General features: G+C 41.2%; 1 protein-coding gene across 1 annotated transcript in view; it reads right to left on the reverse strand.

The window, feature by feature from the left end:
• The window catches only part of LAMC1 (laminin subunit gamma 1), a 124,052-nt gene that overhangs the window by 18,998 nt on the left and 78,217 nt on the right, over positions 1–26,837 (reverse strand). The window contains exons 2-18 of the mRNA XM_055319252.1: positions 25,701–26,005; positions 21,190–21,320; positions 19,146–19,312; positions 16,077–16,265; positions 15,161–15,278; positions 14,683–14,781; positions 14,455–14,591; positions 13,946–14,068; positions 13,665–13,854; positions 13,242–13,354; positions 10,864–11,085; positions 10,553–10,741; positions 4,482–4,727; positions 3,850–4,003; positions 3,110–3,252; positions 1,966–2,144; positions 710–866 (exon numbers count right to left, since the gene is read on the reverse strand). Of these exons, the coding sequence (XP_055175227.1) occupies positions 710–866; positions 1,966–2,144; positions 3,110–3,252; positions 3,850–4,003; positions 4,482–4,727; positions 10,553–10,741; positions 10,864–11,085; positions 13,242–13,354; positions 13,665–13,854; positions 13,946–14,068; positions 14,455–14,591; positions 14,683–14,781; positions 15,161–15,278; positions 16,077–16,265; positions 19,146–19,312; positions 21,190–21,320; positions 25,701–26,005 (2,862 nt within the window). The remainder of the gene's footprint in view (positions 1–709; positions 867–1,965; positions 2,145–3,109; positions 3,253–3,849; positions 4,004–4,481; positions 4,728–10,552; positions 10,742–10,863; positions 11,086–13,241; positions 13,355–13,664; positions 13,855–13,945; positions 14,069–14,454; positions 14,592–14,682; positions 14,782–15,160; positions 15,279–16,076; positions 16,266–19,145; positions 19,313–21,189; positions 21,321–25,700; positions 26,006–26,837) is intronic.

Consider the following 26,837-nt stretch of genomic DNA (forward strand, 5'->3'; position numbering starts at 1 on the left):
TGTTTTAAAACACTTTGTAGGGCAGCCCGGGTGGCTCAGCAGTTTAGCACCGCCTTCGGCCCAGGGAGTGATCCTGGAGACCGGGGATCGAGTCCCATGTCGGGCTCCCTGCATGGAGCCTGCTTCTCCCTCTGCCTGTGTCTCTGCCTGTGTGTGTGTGTGTGTGTGTGTGTGTGTGTGTGTGTGTGTGTGTGTGATAAATAAATATACAAACAAATAAACAAAAAAAAAAAACCTTTGTAATGGGACAGATTTATACAACACTTGGAATTTTTTTTTTTAAGATTTTATTTATTTATTCATGAGAGACAGAGAGAAAGAGAGGCAGACACACAGGCAGAGGGAGAAGCAGGCTCCACGCAGGGAGCCCGATGTGGGACTCGATCCCAGGATTCTAGGATCATAACCTGAGCTGAAGGCAGACACTCAAGCGCTGAGCCACCCAGGCATCCCAACATTCGGAATTTTAACATCTAATAGTTCTGATGTGTTGGGAGAATTATTTTTGCTTACTGTATCTTTTTTTTTTTTTTTTTTTTGCTTATTATATCTTAAAACAAGTTCTTGTATTTTCACATATTATTTTAAAAATTCATATTCTATAAATAGTTTTTAAAAATTGAAGAAGAATTTTATGAGGTCATACTAAATAACCATGTCTAGAGATTGGGCCATGGGGCAGTAGTTACCCTCTGTTTAACGTACATACCTTTGACATCCTGGGCCTCTCGCAGGAGGTCCATAACCTCTCTCTCTGCCTCCTTCAGTCTGTCCTCAAAGGCTTGATCTGTCACCACCTCTTCCCCAGTTCCAAGGTTCGCAATGAGATTCTCTAATTCCTGGAGTTTCACTCGATGGTCAGCAACCTGTACATAATGCAGGAAGAAAAGGGAAAGGTAGCACATCCAGATATTCCTGAAGAACTCAGCTGTACTTCCTGCGGGAACAATCAGCAAGGGGCTCTCACTCTATAAATATGTAGGTCTATACATTCCTGTATATCACTTTTAAACAGATAACGTGGGTAGTTTTTATCTCTCTGGCTTCAAGAGAAAAACTATCAAGCCCATTCCTTTGACATGAAACACTACATGTTGAGGATTCTGCAGTTCTGACCTCTTCCTCATGTTTTAGATCACTTTCCTGATATCTCCACTCAGTTCTCTGCTGGGTGTCTCAACTCAACATTGGAAACTATACTCTTGAGTTTCTTCTCTTAAATCTGTTCCCCCAAGTCATCTCCATTTCAATGAAAAATCCTCCAGCTACCTTAACCAAAAATCCCAAGATGCACCCTTGGTGATTCACTTTCCCTAACCTTGCCCCCTCCAATGCCCTGCCTTCCTAAGTAATGCATACTTACTCAGTGCAATCCGGGCTTGCCCTTTTGCCCCACTTTAACCATCATTCTTCACATAGCAGTCAGACTGTTCTTCTTAAAATATAAACTGGATTTCCCAGCTTAAAACTCCTCAGTGAATTCATGCTGGATTTGGAATAAAATCTAAATCCCTTACTATGGTTGATGTGGTGTGACATGAGTTGTCTCTACCAATCTCTCCAGTCGTATCACTAACCACCCCCTCCTCAGGCTCCAGACACACTCCACCTTTCCTCTGCCTGGAACAGCCTACCCATCACTTCTCATTCACCTTGCTTCCTCTTATTCTTAAGATCTCACCCTAAATAAATTTCCTTAGAGAAGCCTTATGTAAGTAGTTCCCCCAGTTATTCTGTTTGCATTCTTTCTAGTACTTATCTCACTTAGCATTGCTTTAATTTTAATTATTTGTCTCCCACTGGAACATAAGTCTTTGAAGACAAGAGGCCATGCCTATCTTGTTCATCACTTGTTTTCTAGAGCGAAGTGCACAGGAAGTAGCCATTTGATGTCAAATGAATGAATGAATGAATGAATGAACGAACGAATGAATGAGTGAGTGAATGCACTGCTGATGGCTTTACCTTATCCTTTACCAGCCGGTAGCATGCTGGACACTCCTGGCAGCCAGGCCAAGACCGATTGTAGAAATAGTTCTCTTCACACTGGTCACAACGATTTCCCACAAAACCCTGTTTGCACTCACAGCGACCATCATCTTTGCACTGGAGTGAAACAGATCCCTCAGGATGACAGTCACAGGCTGTAGAATAAAGTAAAAAGAGTCTGTGATAGACAAAGGAAGGAAGAATGCATTTTCTTTTAACTCAGATTGATATCAATAACTACTGTACTATTATTATAAGTAGATTTAAAAAAAAAATAGGCCAAATTATGAGAACTTGGTCAAGTTTGCTCAGTAGGGAAAATAAAGATTTTTAAAGCAAAAGTGAGTTTTAAAGTAAAATGTGCATCCCTTGGAGGGGACATATTTCATGTGATACTTAGTAATTATAGAAATTAGTCCATGACACTAATCAGTGTCCTTTTATGCACATTAAGAATTCTCTACCTTCACCTCTCTTGTTTAATATTTCTCTCACTAAGGAACTAGAAAACCCAAATGAGAATACTTATTTTGCATTATTTTATAGTTTGTTGACTCGCTTTGTTCTCTGAACTGGGTCAATGATTTATGCTACATTCCACAGGAGAAATGAAGGAATTCAAAAAGCAAAACACCAAACTGTTCTGAGGCCTAATTCCAGGCAAGTGTTTATGCCAAGGAGAAGCAGATGTTTAGATGTAACCGTACCAAAAGGGCCCCAAGGGTGGGAAGCAACTGCAGCCAGTAAGTCAACCAAGTAAGTTGTGAGCAGTCTCTCTCACTGCTGCATTATCTGCTCTAAGGAGGTGATCAACAGAAATATTTCATTAAGTACAGTGGGAAAGCCCAGTAATCAAAGGGAGATTTTCCTCAGAAAGACAAAAGACTGGGAAAGAATCAGAAACACTATATGAGAAGATGTAAATAAGGCGGCTATAAAGGAACTAGAGAAGCTCTCAATCCCCAGTTTTAGAAAAGGATAATTTCATTGAGTTGAGCATCTGTGATGACTAGGTGAGCAGCCTTGACTGTAAGCCATGGGGCCAGATTGAGCTGGTGAGAGACTGTGGTTCTAACTGGGATTAGGAAAGACTTAGAGTTCTATGCTCCCAGCTCCTTACGTTTGCAGCCTTCGGGTCCAAATCCAAAGTGGTTGACCTCACAGTGCTCACAGTGCTGACCGGTGATGCCAGGCTGGCACTCACACTGGCCAGTGCGGATGTCACACTGCCCGTTGGTGGAACCCAATGCATTGCAGTCGCACCTGAAAATGAAGATGTGACATTTCTCGAGTAAGAAAAACAGACTCTAAGCAAACCTTCACCCCCTTTCAGCACAGAACTGATGTAATTTGTATTGGAAAACAGAATCTAAAAGGCTATTAATACAAAATGTTAAGGGTTTTTAAGCACCTGAGGTTCAAGTAATTTCCATGAGTTCTACTCAGAACCTCTTTTTCTAACCTAACCCACAAACAGTTATTCTACTCCTAAAACCACTACAAAGGGGCTCTCCAACCTGACATCACCTAGGTGCTGACCAGAAGTGTTGAACATAGAAATTCCAGGCTACAAGCCCTAGAGGATCTGACTCTAAGCATCTCAGAAAGCACCTCATAATTTGTAGTGTTTTAAATGTCACTCAGGTGACTGACACAACCAGAGCAGCTTCGTTTCACTCTTTCTCCCATTAGCTTCATTACCACTGTCCAGTACTGCCTCTAAGGGTACCTTGCCTGAATTAGACACTCAAATAATTCCTGAACAAAATCAAGACTACTATTATAGATAACTCATAAAAATCCATCTCTCACAATAAAAAGAGTGAAGACTACTTCCAGCAAAGGCACCTGGTGCCTCACCTCTCACAGCCCTGCCCACTCTGCAGGTTATAGAATCCAGGGTCACAGGCTCCACAGTCCCGGCCAGTCACATGGGGCAGACATTCGCACTGCCCCGTCACAGGGTTACAGCTGCTCTGCTGCTTTACAGTTCCATAGGGATTGCAAGCGCAAGCTAAGGTGGGAAGATAGAGACAGAAAAGGATGCAAATCACCTAAGAGAAATACTAACATATAAACGATACAGATTCTTTGGATGAAGTTGACCAGTACAGTAACCACTAGTCTCCTGTGGCTACTGAGCACTTGCAATGTGGCTGGTCTGATATGCAGCAAATGTGAAAGACACACTGGATTTTGAAGACTTGATATGGAAAAAACAGAGCACAGATCTCAATCATTTTTTATTGATTACTCATTGGAATGAATAATATGGTAGATCTATTAGGTTAAATAAACTATAAATTAAAATCAATTTCACCTTTTTCTCTTTAATGTTTCTCTTTATTTTACTATTTAAATAAAAATTTAAAATTTATTAGTTTTTTATTTTGAACAGACCAAACAACTGTAAGTATTTAAAGAGTCCACACAATTTATTCTTGGGATAAATTAGTATGACTGTGACAGAACCTGGCCGATGGCTACATCACCTCTGCATTTGTCTGCTGGATTGGGAGCCAGGGGATTTCCAAAAAATCCGTCTTTGCATCGGTCACAGTAGAAGCCAGCAGTGTTATAGATGCATTTCAGGCATTCTCCTGTCAAGCGATTGCAATTTCCAACTGCATTGGGGTCGATGTTGTCATTGCATTGGCAGAGGCGGCAAAGCCTCACAGGGCCATTTCTACCCAGGGGGTCTCCAAAGTAGCCATCATCACAGAGCTCACACCTTTTACCTGGTCATGAAACAATCTGATGTTAGAAAAGAGAGGCTTCAGACATTCCTGGTGCCACTGGACACAAATGGTCTGGTTACAAAGAGCCTAGGTGAACCATCAGAAGGGAGGCAATATGCCACAGCAGACAGGGCACCAGCCCAGGAGAGCAGAGGACCTGGGCTGCAGTCCTGGCACTGTGCTAGATCAGCCGAGTGACTCTGGGCACATCTCCATTTTGTTATTAGAGAGATAGCACCTGTTTTGCCTACTTCATTCACTTCAATTGTCCTGAGGATTAACTGAAATCATGCATTAAAAGTGCTTTGTAAATGAGTCAGACGCAGGGTTTATTAACCTCTCCACGTTCATATGTTTATATTGGTTCATGATATTAAAAAAGATGATGGGCCACTCAATGCCATAAGTTTCCTATACAACAGAGTAAGCAGGACAATCTTCTTCACAAAAATAAAAGGCATGTGCTAATCCTTGTTTGAACTATTTCAACTAGTACAGAATCAGAGTACTTTAGAAAAGAACTCAGAGATTGTCATTTGCCACCAGCTTCCATTATAGGTAAGGGAACAGAGAGGTTAAGCAACTTGCCCACAATCCAACATCTAGGATCCAGAACTCTTGCCACCATACTAAGCTCACTGTTCCTCCTCTTCTCTTTTCCACTTTCCCATTACTATTAGCCCAAGCTGGGTTCTTGATATCTTTGTAGCAGACAAGGACTGAATTAGCCTAAGCTTTCTAGAGAAACAAAAGTTTGCTCATGTACTCATTTAATGAATATTAGCTGAGCATCTACTACTATATACAGGCACTATTCTAGGTTGTCAAGATGATGTAGTGAACAAGGTGGACAAGATCTCTCCTCTCATGAAGTTTACACTGTGGTTGGGGGAGGCCAGTCCACAGACATATAAATAAAAAGGATTATTTCAGATAGGGATAAGCATAAAGAATTTTAAAAACAGGGTAATGTGGGATCCCTGGGTGGCGCAGCGGTTTGGCGCCTGCCTTTGGCCCAGGGCGCGATCCTGGAGACCCGGGATCGAATCCCACATCAGGCTCCCGAAGCATGGAGCCTGCTTCTCCCTCTGCCTGTGTCTCTGCCTCTTTCTCTCTGTGACTATCATAAATAAATAAATAAAAATTTAAAAAAAGAAATTTTAAAAACAGGGTAATGTGACAGAGTGGTAGTTACATCAGACGGTGGTTAGAGAAAGCTCTGTAAGGAGGAGATATTAGGAATAACATGGAAAGACATGAAAAAAAAAAAAAAAAACCAGCCATGATAATATCCAAGGGAAGAACGTTCCAGAAAAACACTATGAGCTTATGGAAGTAGTAAGAGTCAATCGTGCAGGTCACAATAAAAAAAATATGGTTTAAATTCAAGCACAATGAGGTGGTATTAGAGGGTTTTAAGTGATGTAACCTGATTTACATTTTTTAAAAAGATTTTCTTTATTTACTTGAAAAAAAGAGCATGTATGGGGGGGGGGAGCGGGGAGAGGGGAGAGAGAGAGGGAGAAACAGACTTCCCACTGAGCATGCAGCCCCATGTGGGGCTCAATTCCAGGACCCCAAAATCATGACCTGAGCCAAAGTCAGAGGCTTAGCCAACTGAGCCACCCAGGTGCCCAATTTACATTTTAAAAGGATTATCCTGGCTGCCCAGTGAGGTAGGATTGCAGGAAGACCAATGAGGAGGCTATTCTAGGTGAGAGACTGCAGTGGTATGGACCTGGGTAGTGGCAGCGGAGGCATCGAAAAGCAGTCAGAAGTGAGAGTCAATCACACATACTGAGTGACTGATCCCAGGAAATGAAAGAATAAAGAATCAAGGACAAGCCTAAGATTTTAGCCTGAGCAAATAGATGAATGGTAGTAATTTCACTGAGATGAACAAGACTGGGGAAGGACAGGATTCAGGGTGGAGAGTAAGAGAAGAAATCAAAGATTTAGCTTGGATTTGCTTAGAGATGCCTTTAGCCATCTGACTCAAGAGCACAGCAGAAAATAATAGACACATTCAAATTAGCAAGACCCAAAGAGAGTTTAATAAAGGTCCTCTCTATACAAATATGGGCAGGGTGTCAGGAATTCCAAAGGACAGGGTGTCACAAGTGGTAGTGACTGTAGGGCTCTATTGCCTGGGCCTCACGGGGTGGCTGCAGGGGAGCAGTTAGCAAGAAGCTTACATTAGAAAGGGCTGTTTGGAGAACCTTGGTTAAGGTCACCAAGGCACAAGGACACCCCCCCCCCGCCCCCCAGAGGGGGATGTGGACTAAATACTCTGTCCCCACCCTCCTCCCTCTCTGTGATTTCCTATATGTGCTTCCTGCTGCCTGAACACAAGCGGAGGGCCCATCTGGAGTAGTGCATACAGGTCCCGGCATGGTGGAGAAAAATAAAGAATGGATATGGGGGGCATCTACTATATGTCAAGCATATAGCAAGGCTTCCAGCCCACCAGCCAAGCAGAGATGGCAAGTCTATAGCCAGCACTCAGGAGACAGCATGGTTGGGGCCAAAGTCGCAGATTTTTCAGCAGGCATTGAAAGGTTTTTGAAGGCAGAAGATGAGATTTGTTTACCTGAGGGAAGAATACATATAAAGTTGACATGGAAGCCTTAGGCTGAGAATCAGAAGTGATAAAAGGAGCCTCAAGTGAAGAAGGAAGGAAGGAAACCCAAGAGAGGGCAGTGTCCCCAAAGGTGGGAGGAGAAATGTCTGGGGTGGGTGAGCAGTCATCAGCATCCCCAGTTGCTGAGAGATGGGGTCAGAGGAGGACTGAAAGCTGATCCTTGCATTTGGCAAATGGAGACTGCTGATGAGGTGAACAGGATCTGGGGCTGGGGGCAGGCCAGGAGGGGAAGAGACAGGACACGACAGGCCCTTCTCATCTCTGATGAAAATGGATGTTCATTTGAGATCCCTCCCCAGACCAGGATTAGGACAGCAGGTCAGTTTTGCTTTTTCATCAGATCATTTGGCCATTCTAGATATGATCTTTATTCAAAATGCCTTAAAATCTGTTTAGAATAAAACAATTTTTAAAATCTGGTAGGAAACCTAAAACAAAGCTGCATGGTAGCCCGTGGAAAGCTTTCATGCCAAAATATCTTCTGGCAACAATGGCTAACCTATCCTTTTGTGTTAGAGTCCAGGATGTCAGTTCAAGTCCTGGATGTACTACTTATGTGACTTTGGGCAAGTTGTTGGAATTTGTTGGCAATTTTGGAATTTTCTTTTGCCTTGGCTTTCCTTATCATCCTCTCCCCACCCCACGCAAGGTTTTGTTCCTCCTCTCCTAGCCCTCTTAGGTGCATTCCTTTACCTGAATTAGCAATACTATCTTAAAAGTACCTGTGTTTCTCCCATACTTGTAGCCCCTGAAGAGCAGGGACCATCCCTATTCATCTTTGCAGAACCAAAGTCAGGCACTCAAATAGATGTGATGAAAAAAGAATACTATTCTGATTAATTTACCTCAAGAGATCATTTTAAAGATCAAACGTGAAAGCACACCACGTGTGACGATCTCAGGGACTATCGAGTTATTCCTGTTCTTCAGCAGTCTTCTAAATGAGAAAATCTTATCCCATATCTGCAATCTCTATTCGTTATCCAAAAAATATTTACATTCATTCAACAAACACACGTCAAGTGTTATACTGGGTGTAGGAATATAAAAGTCATTAAGACAGACAAATGCCTGCTGCCACAGAGCTTAACAGGGGTGAAGGGTGGGGAATATAGACAATAAACAAATGAATAAACAGAAAACTATCAAGTGGCTAAAAAGTGCTATGAAAAAAGTAAAGCAGGATATAGGACTAACAAGTGAGGGTATTATCTTTCACAGAGTCTATGCTGTTTTTCACGTAGACCTCTAGACCCTAATTAATAGCCTCAGGAAGTGCTATAGCTCATTCCCTTCAAGCCAGGTGATAACAAACAAAACAAATCTATCTCACAAGTCTTGTGTGAGAGACACCTGGTTACAGACTAATAAATTTACACCATTTCGCAAGATCTCCTATATTACACTCTATTACATATGCCAAGTGGTCTCAACTCACCATAGGTATTCAGCATAGCTATGAGAACACCTCCACAGTGCTTAACTTGTTTACGTTTGCAGTCTACCCAATGGAACAACAGAGTAAGCAAAGGGATCTCTCACCAAAACACTGTATTAAGTACATATAAGAGTAGATTCTGCAAGTGGGATGCTTGCTCTATGCTATGGCAGTAAAGGGTCCTAAAATCCTGAGGTAGTGGTACAGGGAGGGTTTACTGAGGAAAGCCTTCCTGGGGAAGTGATGTTTCAACCCAACTCCATGAAAAAGATCGGAGTTGGCCAAGAAAAGTGAGGTTTGAGTCTTGGGCTAAGGCATTCTAAAAAAAAAAGAAAACTGTGTATAATAGGCCATAGAGTCTGGTTCATTTGATGGATTATAAGCCCAGGATGGACGGAGCAGAGAGAGTGACGGCAATAGTAGGTGGAAAGGGAATGAGGTCAGAGAAATCCATCTGTGAGTCCCTATCAGGCCATTGTTTTAAAAAACACACATACAGAAAAGAGTAAAAAATCTGAAAGTCTATGCTAGTTTCTACTTATTTTCTCAACTACCTTAAGCAAATCATTGAATCGTTCTGTGTTGCAATGTCCTTGTGGTCAGTGTGGGGGTCACTGGAGTAGGAAAAGGAAGGTGGGGTGTTTCAATGTTCCCAAGGATTAAAAAGTGTCTTGATGATGTACAAGAGAGGCAAATTATTAGCTCAGTGGTTTTTTTGTGTATGTTTTGTTTTTTTACTTATTTCCAGGCTCTGGAGCAGTCTCTTCTGAACAAAAAGTCTGTAATGGAGTCAAGGGTTGTATGAGAAGCCTTGCCAATACCTCACCATTGCATGGAGGCTAAAGTCAATGGAAAAAGAGGAATGGTCGTTAATGAGCTTTGGTCTCCTTGGTCAGCACGACAGTTCCTTAGGTAGCTAGGAAAGATCTACTTTTACATTCTTATCAAAAAGAAAGAAACTCGGGCAGCCCGGGTGGCTCAGCGGCTTAGCACCGCCTTCAGCCAAGGGTGTGATCCTGGAGACCAGGGATCGAGTCCCACATTGGGCTCCCTGCATGGAGCCTGCTTCTCCCTCTGCCTGTGTCTCTGCCTCTCTGTCTCTGTCTCTCTCTTTCATGAATAAATAAATTTTTTTAAAAAAAGAAAGAAAGAAACTCAGAGAATGGGAACAGACGTCTATCCAAAGCTATAAAAATATTTTTTCCCAACTAAATGCACTGGGCTCCGATGCACTGAAAAGATTATTTAAAGAAAGAACAGAAAGAATTTAAAGAATGTAAAAATTGCCACTTTATATCAAGAATCCCAGGACAGCCCCACAGACTAAAAATCAAATGTTGGTTCTCATCTTAGGTGGGAGAGTATACAGTAGTGGCCATGAGCACCTCCAATGACCAGCCATACAGCTTGGACATGTAACTTTCATGTCTCTGTGCCTCAGTGTTCTTAGCTGTAACATAGGGATAATAGCAGAAGCTACCGTATAGGGTTGGGTGGATTAATGAGGTACAATGTGTAAAGTGCTCAGAAAAGTATGTGGCCATAAATATGTTAGCTATTACTTGTATCCAATATGTATTCTATGAATCTATAATAAATCTCTTTCATGCAAAACTTTCACCTGCTCAGAAAACTGTCATCACTGAGCCAAACAACCAGCTGAAGTCTGCAAACCCTCAAAATTCTGCTTGCCAAGTTATTTTTGTAGGCTGGAACACTGAGAGCAGATGGGAAGAATGGACTTACCAGTGGTGCCAGTAGGACAGTTGGTGCACACCACCTCCTGGGTCTTAGGGACGACGGCACAACTGGAGCCCCCAGGACATGGACAGGGCTGACAATCAGAGGAGGAGCCCGTGGTTGAATCTCCATAGTACCCATCACTGCACTTCTCACAGTGGGGGCCAGCTGTATTGTCTCTGCAGTCACAAACACCTATTGGGAGAGTGAGTATGAGAGAAAAGGCAAGTGAGTAAGCAAATAAGACCAGGAGCACTTTCCTGCCCATCCACTGTAGAGGATTTAGGTCTTGTAGCCACCAAAGATCATCATCTCACCTGTCTCAGGGTCACAGGTCTCACTATGTCCATTGCAGGTACAAAGCACGCATGGACTGTATGGCCCGAGACTCGGAGTTTCTCTTCTGTAACCTGAGAGGCACATCTCACAAAACTGCCCTCCATATCCCACCGGACAGGTGCAGGACTCCACCCAGGTGGCAGGCACCCCGGGCCCAGGGCGAGCACTTGTTAGGGTGACATCATCCAAATATCCAGCACCTGTGAATGGTGTGGATAAAAGAATCACTGAACTGGCTTCTGTTTTCCAAAAGCCTACAAAACGTTAATAAAGCTAAAGAGTAATCAGACACAAAATCCCAGAGATATTCAGCTATTAGTTTAACTTATCTATTAGAGGAGATAATTAGAAAACAGTGTTCACAGCAGTCCTGGTGCTAAGTATCTGGTAGGGCAGAGAGGCAAACATGTTTTTAAACACACACACACAACCAGATCTGTTGGATTTTACAGTTGTCTCAATCACCAATGTGAGAAAGGAGAAGCACTGTGCAATAATCTGGGGCAAGAAGAGATCAGAGCAAGAGTGTAAGGGACAAGAAGAGTTAAGGGCTGTAGCCATTAAGCAGTGTTTTTGTTCTTTTGCCACAAAAGCAGGTCTTGACTACAGAGTTCAGGGATAAGAAAGCAACGAAAGTACCTGCCAACAAGCACTACTCAACTATACTTTTTTTGCCCTGCATAAAATAGGAAAAATTGGTAACCAATTTTAATATTCAGGGCTACTTTGGCAAATAGGCAATTATTCAAAAGCCAGTAAGTTATGTATCACAAAGCTTTCCCGCTTTCAGAAGAAAATAAAAACAGGAAGCCATATACTGGCTTAGACCAATGGATCATCCAACACAACAGGGCACTTGATCACCCAGCAGGAATATTCCATCAAGTGTCAGTCCTTAATTACATCATCATATTTTCCTATGTTATGAAATGTCAACCTGCCTTTTATAAAATTCTTAAAGATTGACAACCTCAGGGTGAAGGACATCTCTTCTATGATTGCTTTGAACATAGTTCCTTTTGATATATTTATGGATTTTGTCAACAGTTAGATCATGAGATCTACCCGTTGGCTAATATGCTTCCAGTTCTAACCATTCTTAAGTCTCCCATCCCAAAAAGTACTCTTCCTCTAATCTTATGTATATTCTTGAATTATAATCCATCTCTTTTCCTTCCCTTACAAACTTCCTAAAAGAGTAAGTTTTACTTCTTTTCCTTCAAATTACTTATCAAAGCACGGCAAATAATTTCAGTTTCAACACTTTTTTTAAAAGATTTTTTAATTTATTCATTTGAGAGAGAGAACAAGCAAAATCACAAGCAGGAGAGAGGGCCAGAGAGAGGGAGAAGCAGACTAGACTCCCCACTGAGCAGGGAGCATAACACACAGCTCCATCCTAGGACCCTCGGATTATGACCCGAGCTGAAGGCAGACACTTAATGGACTGAGCCACTCAAGCGCCCCTGGTTTCACCAATGACTCCTTACTCACCTGTTTCAAAATCCAATGCGCCATCTTTATAAACCCGCTAATTGTTTCTCCTCCTTAAAATTCTTTTTCTCCCTTGAGTCCCAACACATGGTCCTTACATAACGATGTTTCTGGGGTTGCACTTGTTCTCTTTCTGTATTTTTTGTCTTATTTCCAAGTTTAAAAATTATTACCCATAGGTGGTCAACCTTTCAATCTCCAGTCCTAAATTATTCCTAAACCCCATACCATTATTTCTAACAACTTAAATGATATTTTCATCTGGATATTCATGAAGGCCTCTTAAAAACCAACACATGCAAGCTGCTGATGCCACTCACAATGCCACACCATCACTCTGACTCCATCCAAACAGCTTTAGCTTTCTACAGAAAAAGGTCCTCATTAAGAAAAAAAAAAAATTATAGGAAAAAAATTCTAAAGGCATACTTAAAACAGCTTTGTTTATCTAACAATATAATGAACCTTCACACAGGAATTTGTAATTTTTCATATTTAGCCAATAGTTTAAAGGGCTTGATAATTACCTAGCAATAAATAAAAAGAAATAAAGGTTAAGCATGTGAGCCAATAGAATTACAGTAAGATTCTTATAATATATTTAGATATAAAGTACCTCATCAAGGTTATTCATTATGAAACAATGCCATTTATTAATTTTAGCAAATTTTCTCCAAGTCCTTGAAAGTGTTTAAACAAATGCATTCTTTTTTATACATAATTCACATATAATGAAATAATTTATACCACTTCTTTAGGATCAATGCTATAGTATTGGGACTTTAGAGATAAACTTTTGCATTATTATGGATCCTTTTATCTAATCATCTTAAGAATGCTCTTAAATTATATCATAACTTACTTCTCTCACTATAGGTCCCACGGATTTTGATTGAGGTCAAATTGTTTAGGAGCTTCTGAAATTCAAAAGGGCTAAGAGGAGGCCTCCAAGGGTAATCTGTTGCTTCATGGAGCCTAGAAAGAAAGGGCCACATTAACCTCTTTAAGGGCAATCCTGGGTGCCAAGAAAGCACTTCTTACACATTTATCCACTAACAATGCAATGCTCTGACAATCTAACCAAGTCAGAAACAGGTCTGTTGGTTGGACAGTACAACTGGAAAGGTACAGGTAAATAAAGAGAAGGCTTGAAGGCTTCCTTCTCCAAAGGCACCTTTATAAAATCACCTTCTTCAACAGACAGCTTGAGGCCTGATAAGCTACCTAAAAGAAACCACTTTTATAATTCTGGTCAAGAGAGATTTTACAAAGACGACTGTCTCACCTGAAGACATATTTCACAGTGGTCTCACTTGGATAGGAATTGCCCTGAGCAATCAGGGGCACAGACACTCTCAGGCCAGCTCCCTCCAGCACTAGGTCTTCTGCAGAGAGCCGAGTATCTCGCCTGTCCACTCGAAAGGAGAAGGAGAGGTTCTGACCATAACTCCACACCTGCTTGCCCAAGAACTTTGCTGGAAAGTAGACAGAGTAGTGTGCAAGAATGTGAGAATGAGACTACATAGGAGCACACATCACACCAGACTGCCTCTTAGCCTTACTTACCAGGAGCAATGAAGTATCTAGGAAAGTAGCTATCTGAGATGACGGCAATATCCTGCCTCTCAGAGGACCACTCCAGTGATGCTTCAGAACCGTCCCTTTGTTCCACACGCCACCCGTCTTCATCTGCAAGCACAGGATGAAAACACAAGTGCCATAACACTCTAAACATCCTGAGTGCAGGACCTCTATAGACCACAAAAATATATAGAAAGTAACCAGTAAACATTTTTGAATACATGGATCTTATGACAGTGCCTATACATGTTATACCTCTCAGGCTGTATTGTGATTTTCCATAAAATTATACTAAAGTGAATTCTAAAGCCATATGTTTTCATTAAATGAAAAAGCCAAACAAAGAGCCAAACAAAAAAAATCACATACATTAAAAAAAAAAAAACAAAATGTTGCCACCATCAAAAAATCCTCAAAATTTCCTGATTTTTAAAAAAATACCATTAAGTCTCGTTTCATAATTCTGGGAGACAGAAAGGGAACATCCAAATTACCGATCTGAAAGGTAGAGGTTATCGAATAAACACTGTAGCCGACAGCATTTGTACAGACAGAAGAATGCCCAAAGCAGAAGCAGGGTGTGCAACCCCTAGGATTAGATGATTCCAGATTAAAAAATCCAGGTTTGCATCTGAAAAACATAAAGATATAATCAGGAATTTTTTGGACTTGAAATATGAGACCAGAAGAAACACAACACAGCTAGAGAAAGAATGAGCTACCTCTCACAATTGAAGCCTTCAACATTGTCTTTGCAAACACATCTTCCTGTTTCAACATTACATTCATCTATGCTGCCAGCAGGATTACAAGAGCATGGCCTATTAGATGGAAAAAGGAATAAAACAGAGAAGAGAAATGAGAAAGGAATTCCACTCTTAAAGTCAACCTTTTGTTTTACATGTTAATACGTTTTTTTTTAAAAAAGAAATACATAAAAAAGCAAAAAGAGTCCTAAAGTCAGTTTCACATTTGGATTTGGTTCAGTCAAGGAGACCTATCACACAGACCTTTTTGATACTAAAAACCCTGCTTCATCTCTGCTACAAACCAATCCTGGATCAACCTTACAGCTAGAAGTTCTTGAAAATTACTATGGGGAAAAATGTTTATACTGCTGCAGACAAGCCACAAGATCTCTTACTCTGGATCGACTACATTTAGATTCTCCCCCCCTTTTCCAGTTTTGAGAAGTCTTACCTGCATCCTGCCTCAGTGAGAGAATGGTATCCAGGCTGGCAACGGTCACACTTCTCACCCATCACTCCTGGCTTACAGCTACACCTGCCGTAGCTATCACACTGTGTGCTGAGAGAGCCTAAAATTTAAAGAGCTTGTCAGCAACCAGAAATGTAAGTAAAATTAGTATATCAAAGAAAAAAAATAGGTAACTAAAAACAATACTTGAAACCTAACATGTAATCTCTAGATGGTTTCAGAGAGAATAAAGACCAAATTTTCAATCCTAATTGTCTCAAAATCATATTCCTTTGAGCCATAACATTTTAACTTTCCGGAAACACACCCTACTCATCAATGTTGAAAAACAGATCACTCTGCACCCAATGATAAACTAACTGAACACAAAACCAGTCACTTCTCTGTGAGCAGAGCACAGGCTCCGGAAGGCCCATGTCTAGAATTTAAGTATCTCCAGGCACAACAAAATAAAGGTCATCCTTGAAAGAGTAGAAGAAACTCAGAGCACTCCACGTCTGTGAACACACACGAACATACTGAGAAAGTTCAGCCCTTTACGGATCGTAAACTAAACAAAATCATTAACAGGGAAAGACTCACAAAGCAGTTAACCTTTTCCAGTCAAAGTTCATATGGTCTCTAGGATCATGTTACTAATTACTTACACAAAACCATTACTCAGGCCAGCCCCACACTTATTTATATACACCAGAAAATCATCGGAAAGTTTAACTTGATTAAACAGAGTGGAGGTTGGGGAGTCCGGCAGATTCAGAGTCGTTTACGTGTTACAATAATGTACACACTTCCATACTTCACCTGTGCAGATGCCCAGGAAGCAGAGCTTTTTTTCAGGGGAGACAAGGAGTACTTCTGTTTGTCTTTCAATCCATCAGGCTGATGCTGGAGGACTTACCTACAGGACTACAGTGACATGGAGAGCAGGCTTCATGGCTCGCAAGGCGGAAGAAATTCTCCCGGCACCTCTCACAGTTGGCACCATCTGTGTTACCCTGGCAGTTGGTACAGTGGCCACCATGGCCGGTGGACCGATATAGTTCAGGGTCAAAGTAGCACTCCTGGGATCGGCCATTACAGTCACAGGCTGTCGGCCAAAACATAGGAGTTGAGTCAGATCCACGTTCCTTTGATGAATGGCATTTCAAAAGACTAAGAAAACCAAGCCATGATTTCCCACATCTCTGTGGCACAATGGGCAGTAGAATAAGAACGCCCACTTACTGCATCGTTCATTTAAAAACAAAAACAGTAGGTCAATAACAGCTTTAGATAGCCAGGTTATCAGTTTACTAAGAAACGTTCTTATCAAAAACAATGCCATCATAAAACACCAGAATTCCCGAACTTGGGAATCTCCAGGGAATTGTTTATATTCAAGTAAAAGGCAAGTCAAATTGCAACTTGTCTGAATCTTTATCCTTCGTTCTAATACCAACTCCAACAACAGAGGGCTTTATATGCAGGCTTTAATTTACCTTAACTTTTCAGGCCCCAGACAATTGAAATACAGTAAGACACTAACTTTCGAAGTGCCAGATTACTTGCATGGCCAGACTGGCGTAACCTGAGACACATGGGTTAAAATTAGCACTTCTGTAGATGGAAGCAGAACTGAAGGGAAATCTAGCTTCACCAGACACATCCTTCTACTGGGAAGCCACAACGCCAACTGGGTCCTCTGTTAAGTAGCTATATTCCCTACAGAACACAACTATATTTTAAGAACAAGTATATGGAGTTATAGAACTTCTTTTCCATACTTATAATAAGTTTATTTTCTTAGAATTATTGATTCTACACTAAGTATAGGCAGTATCTTGAGCACTAAACACAATTTTATTTGATTTCAGATAAAGCAAATTGTTTTTAAAAAATGTTAGAATATATTTTTTCTTTTTTTCACCTCCTTCTTTATACTCTGTTCTTTTGTAGTATTATACTTGAAAACATTTTGGAAACTTGAATTACTGGCACCAAATATTAGAGTTGTGTTAAGTAACTCGTAGAATTGCCTTTCTCTTCTTCACTGGCTATTTCTCTTCCCTCAAGCCTCCTTAGATAATCCTGCACATCCCATCCCCAGCCAAACCCAGCCCATCCCCACCCTAAATGGTTTGGTGCTCTGGGACCACGAAGCAGAACAGTTCCCTTGTCTACACAGGTGAAGCAGACACTGTTGTTTCCTTCATCAGCTAGTAAGAGAGAAGGCTCTAATTTTCTCTTCTCCAACCCCAGCATCCTGACAATATTGTAGTACTATTCTAACCTCCAGAAACTTCACTCTTTGAAAAGCTGAAGTGACCCAAGGAAGAAGGCAAATTGATTTAGTTCCTCATCAAACTCCTTTAGAAATTATATTCAGTCCATTTCCCGGTGGTAAACTGGCAATACATGGTTATGCTTTTTTTCATAATGTTCCCGGAGAGACTCAAAATATGACCCTATCACTTAGCAAAATACTTTTGAAATACATGTGTACGTTTATTTAAATATCACATCATAGGGGTATTTCAGTGTTTCTGTTAAGTCTTTTATCATGTTGCTTCTAACACTAGCTATTACGCTTCAGTAAAGGAACTGAAGCTCAAGCAAGCACCTAAGAATTCTAGAGGAGGTTGCACAATTTATCTTTAAATCTGAGATTTGCTGAGGGAAAGGGAAGATAAGAAAAACTGCTCTAGGCAACTAACAAATAGTCATGAGTCAAGATATTGGTTGTTTCTCAAGGTTTCTAACAATAATTACAGTGAATTCAGAGTATCCTTCTTATTCCTTTTTTTTTTCTTTTTAAAGATTTTATTTATTCATTCATGAGAGACAGAGAGAGAGAGGCAGTGACACAGGCAGAGGGAGAAGCAGGCTCCATGAAGGGAGCCTGACGTTGGAACTCAATCCCGGGACTCCAGGATCACGCCCTGGGCCAAAGGCAGGCGCTAAACCGCTGAGCCACCCAGGGATCCCCCTTCTTCTTATTCCTTTATTAAGAGTATATGATAGGCAATATTTATAAGGTCAGAAAAAAATTATCGCTGCTTTAAAAGTTTCTTATTTTTAAGTCCTTGACAAAGCATGATTGCGTAGTTTCGTGGTTTCTTTCTGAGGCTTCTTTCTCTATCTGTTCAAAATAAACCAAGCCATTACAAAAGGATAAAATGATGTGCAGTCTTTTTCCTTTTACCCTTTTCTAGAACTATTAGGACCTACTTTCCTTCCCAAAGTCACCCACCTCTGCACGGGAGGAGTAAGAAAATCCTCCCCATTGTGCTCTTTAGAAATAAGGAAATGGGGCAGCCCCGGTGGCGCAGCTGATTGGCACCGCCTGCAGCCTGGGGTGTAATCCTGGAGACCCGGGATGGAGTCCCGTATCAGGCTCCCTGCATGGAGTCTGCTTCTCCCTCTGCCTCTCTCTCTCTCTCTGTCTCTATGAATAAATAAATAAAATCTTAAAAAAAAAAGAAAAGAAATAAGGAAATGTGTTTTAAGAAACGAAGGAAAAATAATTTTGAGAAATAATCATTTGAATGGCAGTCCTGCTTTAGAACTTGACCTACCCAACACGTTAATCAGTGACCCCGACTGCTTGCATAAATGACCATTGGTAGGAGAATATTTTGTGTGCACCAAAGACAAGACTAGAGAAACCATGTTTTATAGTAGGCTACACTGGCCCAGGACTTGGATCTAAGTGAAGTTCTGAACCTTAGAGATGCTGCTCCCAGTCTGATATGTGTGTTCATGAAGGAAACACAAACGAACCTACTTTATATTGGTAGCCAATTGCCTGCATCTATGATTTTCCTCTGATGTGCATGTAGTTTACCATTCTTTGCTCTCAAATTACAGAAGCAGCACTGCCTTTCAGAGTTTTCCTTTCAAGGAGGAACAGAAGGAAGTCACCCATTCCTTCTCCCCACTCTGGAAGTTCTCAAGATAATTTAACAGACTGAGGCCAAGGGGCACTCACGCAGGCATTCGCTGGCGCTCTCGGCAGTTGCCCTCCTCCACGGCCGGTCGTTGAAGAAAGGCAGACACTTTTCACAGTCTACCCCATAAGTATTATGTTTGCAATTACACACCAACTTGTCAAATTCATTCTTCACACACTCACTTGCATGTCCGTTGCATTTACACCTGGGAAGAGAACAGACAATCAAAAATATGAAGGGGCCATAAAGTCACAGAAATGGATGCAGAAACATGATGTACAAAGAGAACTATAAACACAACCCCAGGATGTATTTTTAGTTTTACCATTCAAGACTGTAAACTGAGGAACTAAACAAAATTAAATAATGAATGTTTGAGTTTTCAGGTAAAAAGGAAAAATCAAACAAGCAAACTCCCCCACCCTAAAGCATCTGTATTTAACAGGGAATGGGGCATTAACCAGACACAGGAAGAAAGTGTCTAACAATTTTGGAGGCTTCAATAATTTCTAGGATCTCCTCCTGAAGTCAACTGTGTCAAGCAGCAGCCAAGTGTGGAGGTCAAGCAGAGCAAGGACCTGGGAGCCTGGCTGCATGGGTTTGGAACCCTGCCCTATGACTTACAAATGTAACTTAACCCTTATGCCTTACCTGTAAAATAGGGATGATGAAAATGTCAATTTCACAAGTTATTAGGAGGATCAAGAAGCTGCTTAATTTATGTGTTTAGGATTGTGCAGGCACATTACAAGTCAAAAATTCGGTCAGCTGTTACCCATCCTAATGATTTTAAAGTACCCAGATCTGAAGGTAATAAGAGACATCTAACACCTCACCACCATATGGAACTCTGATACTCCCTCAGGTTGTTTGGGGCAAGGATCCCTGCAGGATCCCTTGATGCAGGTACAATCATAAAGGACTCATGGAAATGCCCGTGAATACTAAAACATGCTCTGGTGCCCTGATGTTTCCCTCACTGGCTTCTTTAAAGATAGAAGCTGTTCCATAGCTCCCACCACTACTTCATAATACGTTTCAAACCTTTCCAAAGCATCTTCAGTATACCAGGATAAATCCCAAATTCATATCCCCAGCTTTCATCTTTCTATCCTTGACTGGTACACAAATTCAGATGTCCCCCATAACCTAAAATTTTACACGTCTACAACTAAACTCATCTTCTCCCTACATTAGCCCTTCTTCATTTCCTTAATAGTACCACCATTCTCCTGATCATTAAACCTTAAAATCATCTTTGACTAAAGTCCTGATAATTCTCGCCTCACAATAAAATCCATCTAAAAAGTTCCTTTCCATTCTATTGTCACCACCCTGATGTCAGGTATTTGTCACCTAACACCTGGATCACAGCATCATAACAAGAATATGAATTCTCTCAATAGTACTCTACTTTCACCCTCCCTGCAATTAATTTTCCTCACCACTCTTTAGACATCAGAGGCCTACTCTAAAATAGTATATGATTTATCACTGATTAGTCTCTAACACCTTTCACTCCATCAATTCTACAAATTCACAGAAGAGATTTTCTTTAAGCCTCATAGGTCTATAATCTCCCAACCCTACATTTCTGCTCATTACATGCCCATCCTCTTGCATCCCACCCATACAACCTCCTTCCTTATTCAAACTCTACCCATTCTTTAAAGCCTAGCTTAGTTCCCCCATCTGCTTCTCTAGACTGACAGTTCTGTCTCATTCTCTGACCTATGGCTTCTTTTAATCTAAAATATGTTTTCATTTTTTACATGTTCATACATCGCCTGCCCCATTCACTTTGTAGGGTCCAAGAAGGTCAAATCCTTCTCAGTAGGTGAATGTCTCATGTTTCCTTCCTTGGTGGCTTCAGAGATTCTATCGCAGAGCTTTGCACTGAAGTGCCCAGGAGGAATTCACCAAGTGTGCTGATTTGACAAGGTTTTAGAAAACCTAATTACCTTGTTTCCAGGATAATGAGAAGGTCTAACAACATTACTAATATGGTTGTAAGCAAGTTGCTACCTTCACTTCTAACCTAAAACCCCAGTCACTCTGAAAGTTATTTAATAGTTTACTTACCTACCACCCACAGCAAAATCAGAGATTGCGTAATAATAGGACTTGAGAACTTTGGGGTCGTTAAACACTTCATCTCCAAAAGTGTTCAGGCGATTGAGAGTTACTCTGATGTCAGTAGCAGTTACCCATTCCTGTCGGGAGGGGAAAAAAAGAAAAGAAAAGAGAAAACAGAAAAAAGTAAAGGGACTGAAGATGAGAGACATAAATGGAACAAAATTTTCTAAATTTTTCAGTTAATATATAATGTGACTTATATCCTCTTCTAGCATTAAATCTGTTATAATGTTTAATATGACTTCCTTAATTTCCTAATATTTTTCTCCTTGACTCTTCTTTTGTTGAAGTTGTGTGACCACTCAGAGTCCCAAAAGTAGGAATAATACTCGTTTCTTCACATGGATGTTGAGAAGCTTAAATGAAATATACTTTTAAATGCTTAGCATACAGGAGGTATTCAACACACATGTCCCTTCTCTCCACCTTGTATCCATACCCCCAATTCAGTCAGAGAAACCAGCACAGAGCTCATGGGGCACCACGGTGGCATTAGGTATGCTGGTCATTGCCTTCTCCTGCCCATTTTGTACCATCTATCTCTTCTTCCATCCCCAATCCACTACTGAAGAGATCTGGGAGAGGCATTCAAGTACAAAATAATAAAGCATTACACTGGCCAGAACCAATCAGATGTAGTTTTTGTTTTGATCTTTTCCAAATGTCACTTCTCTGGGAGGCCTTCCCTGGCCACCCAATCTAAAATTACTGCCCACCCCAACACCCTTTTTCACTTCCCTGTTTTATTTATATTGTCTGTTTCCACTACAACCCCTGCCACCCTGCTACTGCTGCCACTACCAAGACGGTAAGACCCAGGAGGGCAGGACTTATTTGCTTTGTGGACTGCAGTTCCCTTGGTGTTTAGCATATAGTAGGTGCTCAAATAACATTTGCTAAGCAAATGAAAAAAATCTGAAGAAACCACAACTGATCAAATTGGTACGTGTGCTATAATGACAGAGGACAAGAATGAAAGCTAGTTTTTCTCTAGGTTTTATGAGATCTAAGCCCTTATAATAAATGCCCTTTCATCGAGCTAATTTTAGTCAGATGTTTACATCTGTGGTAGATTGTTATAATAATGATTCCAGTGAATCATGTCTGCCAGTGTCCACACCCCGTGTAGTCCCTTTCCACCCTGATTCTAGGCTAGGGCATGTGATTTGCTTTTGCCCAGGGGACGTGAGCAAATGTGCTGCAGCAGAAGTCTGATAAGCATGTGAGCACTGGGACTTAACCTATGGAATACTTCTGCCACCAAGTGAGGAAGCCTAGTCTAGCTTCCTTGAAGCTTGTAAGACTACAAGGAGAGAGAAATCCAACTCCCAACCAACCTGCCAGCGAGTGAGCCCAGACCAACAGAGAATCATGAGAAATCATAAAGCTTAACGTAAATCGTTAAGTTTTAGAGTAGCGTATTATGTATGACCACCCAAGACACCATTTCCATGTAAAGTCCTATTCTATGACTGCATATCAGCATCACCCGTGGAGACGCAACAAGCAAGTGCAGAGCTGCTGGCGTCTGTGTTTTCAGAAGGCTCCCCATGAGACAGGGAGGCACACCCCTGATTAAGAAGCACTGTTCAAACCATGCCAAACACCTGGCATAGAGAGCAACACAGAGGGCTCATAAAAGCTAATCCCTGTGAAGCCTCCAAGTATAATTAGAAAGGAGAAGAGATGATGATTCCACTGCATCCAAACTTGGAACTCCAATAACAACTCCCACTCATGGCCACAATGCTAGGAATCTTTTAGTTGTCTATAATGTAAATAGCTAAACATATCTTTGTATTTCATGCTTATTATATCTCCTTTGAGCTTCATCTTTATCACTGCTCTCCTTAAATAAAAGCTTCTCAAGGGCTGAGTCTAACCCATTTTTTCCATAACGGGCATCTTAAAAAGAACGGGCTCTGGAGCCAGACTTTCTAGGTTTTGAATGCCAGATCTGCTGCTTAAAACTGTGCGATTTGGCGCCAGTTATTTGATCTCTTCTGATAAATGACGTCAATGTCTCACCTGTAAAATGGAGATAAAAGAAGTATCTACCTGCAGAGTTACCATGAGGGTTAAAAGTAAACTGTATATAGATTGTATATATACATATATAGTAAATATAGCTAATATACCTAAAGGGCTTAGAACACTGCTTGGCACATTATGGTCCACTACAGTAAGTGCTATAATAAATGCTGATTATTGGGCAGCCTGGGTGGCTCAGCGGTTGAGCACCTGTCTTTGACTCAGGGTGTGATCCTGCAGTCCTGGGATTGAGTCCCACATAGGGCTCCCTGCATGGAGCTTGCTTCTCCCTCTGCCTGTGTCTCTGCCTCTCCTCTCTCTCTGTCTCTCATGAATAAATAAATAAAATCTTTAAAAAAAATAAAAATAGGGATCCCTGGGTGGCTCAGTGGTTGGGTGCCTGCCTTCGGCCCAGGGCGTGATCCTGGAGACCCAGGATCGAGTCCCATGTCGGGCTCCTTGCATGGAGCCTGCTTCTCCCTCTGCTTCTCTCTCTCCCTGTGTCTCTCATGAATAAATAAATAAAATCTAAAAATAAAAAATAAAAATAAAATAAAAATAAATGCTGATTATTATTATAAATCAGCACATGCTTAGTAATATTCGTATCCAATGAAACCAGGGTCTCTTCTCCCATCTGGAGATCACAGCTTCTGGAGAAAGGGTCATATCAGGTATCCTGTCAAATCAGTTATCATTGTCAAATAAGCTCAAGTCAAATCAGCTAACTCTCCTTGGCAACTGGGTATGAAAACTAGAGCTCGGGATCCCTGGGTGGCGCAGCGGTTTAGCGCCTGCCTTTGGCCCAGGGCGCGATCCTGGAGACCTGGGATGGAATCCCACGTCGGGGTCCCGGTGCATGGAGCCTGCTTCTCCCTCTGCCTATGTCTCTGCCTCTCTCTCTCTCTCTCTCTCTCTCTCTCTCTCTGCTCTCTCATAAATAAATAAAAATTAAAAAAAATAAAAATAAGGAAAAAAAAAAGAAAACTAGAGCTCTTACATCCAGAGACATGTAATTAATGTTTTTGCATAATGATAGCAACGGACTAGATCTATTACAGATGCCCACAGCATTTTTACCACATTTAGCTTCATGAGTTCCTATGGCATAAAGAGTAGCAAACATCAGGGGTGCCTGGCTGGCTCAGTTGACAGAGTATGTGACTCCTGATCTCAGGGTCGTGAGTTCGAGCCCCATGCAACATATAGAGTTTACTTAAGAAAAAAAAAAAGAAAGAAAGAAAAAACAAAACAAAACAGTAGCAAACACCAGAATTCCTACAGCTAAGAGAACTGCTTCAAGATAGCCTGACAAGGCACATTATTAGCAAAGGTGCCAGAACATGACAGCTACATATGTTGCTGCTTTTTCCTGAGGGCTACACCACTGCCTCTGTAGGATAGTAAAATACAATAATTTGTGTAAGAAGAAACTATGCTAACAAATGTTTGCTAGTTTATCAACTTAAAAAAATTTGTAGATCACACCTCCTCTAGACCAGTCTTCTGCTTTTTCATCTATCAAAATCAGTTATTCTTTCTACTCATTTGAACACATCTTATGGACACTGCAAGAAACACTTTACTGAAAGGCATTTGCAAACATACTCATTGCTCACCATAACCTCAGAGTTTACCAAGATCAAGATTCACGATCTCCCAGCAAACTGCAGAAATGCAACAGAAGGGAAGAACTAGGCCCACAGAGAAACATATTCTCATCTTTTGCCACCATCCAAACAAAACCACATGGCCAAATCAGAAAGAATCTTTGAATATAATAAACTTCAAGAGAAAGACTGAGAAGACACAAAAGCATAAAAGGGCGCCTGGGTGACAGCGTCAGTTAAGTGTCTGCTTGAATTCAAATGTCACTGAATTCATTGGTGCACAAGGTCAGTTAAGTGTCTGCCTTCAGTTCAGGTCATGATCTCAAAGTCCTGGGATAGAGCCTTGTGGCTGGCTCCCTGCTTAGCGTGGAGTCTGCTTCTCCCTCTCCCACTGCCCCCCCCCCCCGTTCGTGCTCTCTCTCTCTAATAAATAAAATTTTTTTAGAAAGAGAATGGATAGATTCAAATACTATCTTCAAAAGGTCAGAAGCAAAATGTTTCCACTGTGAGCAAATACCCAGTCAAAATTAATCCATTTTTAAAAATATTTCTAAAATTTATTTCCCAGAATATAGTGGCAGGCACATGAGAACATAAGAACATCACGTGGGTGGCAGGAACAAAGCAACTTTCCTTCATATACTGAGAATACAGAGGAGAGCAGAATAAAATCCACCGTCTGTCCTGCTGGAATAGATGCTACTCCTACCCTTACTTCTGAAGTAGGACCATAGGCCTCCATACAGCAATCTTGCTGCATCCTGTATGCATATGAAAGAACTAACGGGCTACAAAGCCAACTTCTGGACACGTTACCTGCAGCACAGGGCTATTGTCAAAGTTGTAGGCACTGGGCCTTCCTTCTAGGGTCGAAAAGGCCACGTTGCCCCCGGTTAGAGGGGAAATGTCACTGAACTCATCGGTGCACAAGGCCTGCTGCTCATCTCCTCCTGTCCTGATGAAGCCGCGGTTTGCCTTTGAGTAGGTGTTCTCGCAGGAGCCACTGTAGTACTGGTAAGGAATCCAGGGCCCATCTTCCCGTGTGCGCTTGTAAATGGCGAAGCTCTCTGGGCGGCTGGTGTGGAACTTGAGGCGCACATACGTGATGTCGAAAGCTTTTCCTGTGGGACAAACATGAAGTTCATAAGTTATATGTATGAAGCAAAGAAATTCCCTCTATTCCCAATTTGCTTTGGAACTTGACAAAGGGAGGATACACCCTAGATGAAGATGGTTCTAGAACCCACAACACATTGGCTATGTCCAATAGGCAATTCTAAACCTGGAAATTAAATAAACAAACAAACAAACAAACCTGGAAATAGTGTGCATTTTGACAAGTTATACTTGGGTTCATAAGTTGGCTCATAAAAGCTTGTTTAGGACACGCATTGTTTAAATCTTGTTTGCCATGAAAAATGGCAGCTGTACTTACACTAATAAGCAAAACCAAAACTGAATAAAATAGTGCATTTATTCTTAATGCTGGTGCTTCAGCAAAAGCAATTTAATTAAAAAAAACAGAAAAGAAAATATTTGTTGACTTTCTAGATGGGTATTCTGGAAACTTTCAAGGTATTTAAAAACTCATTCTATTAACTATAATGTTCTCAATGCAGAAGACTATCATGAGCACTATTATTCTACTTATCTATCAAGTTAAGAGAGGAATTTGAGAAAGAGAAAAGGACAGTGATTAAGAGATGGGGCAGAGAGTAGAGCAGGAACGAAGAGAAAATTCCTCCAGCAGCTGAACAAAAAGGGAGAAAAGGAGAGAGGGGACTTTGAAGAAGTTGTTTGCGTATGTTCAAAGAATACACAAGATCCAAACACTGAGCAAGAAAGGATAGCAAAATGAAGGAGCCACTGGTCTGCTGTCACTCTGGAGGAATAACCACTGGTCATACGGCTCCCTAGGGCAGCCAGGGCATGGTCTAATGGCTGGGACAGCTT

The sequence above is a fragment of the Nyctereutes procyonoides genome, unplaced genomic scaffold (genome assembly GCF_905146905.1).
Source record: "Nyctereutes procyonoides isolate TBG_1078 unplaced genomic scaffold, NYPRO_anot_genome, whole genome shotgun sequence".
NCBI lineage: Eukaryota > Metazoa > Chordata > Mammalia > Carnivora > Canidae > Nyctereutes > Nyctereutes procyonoides.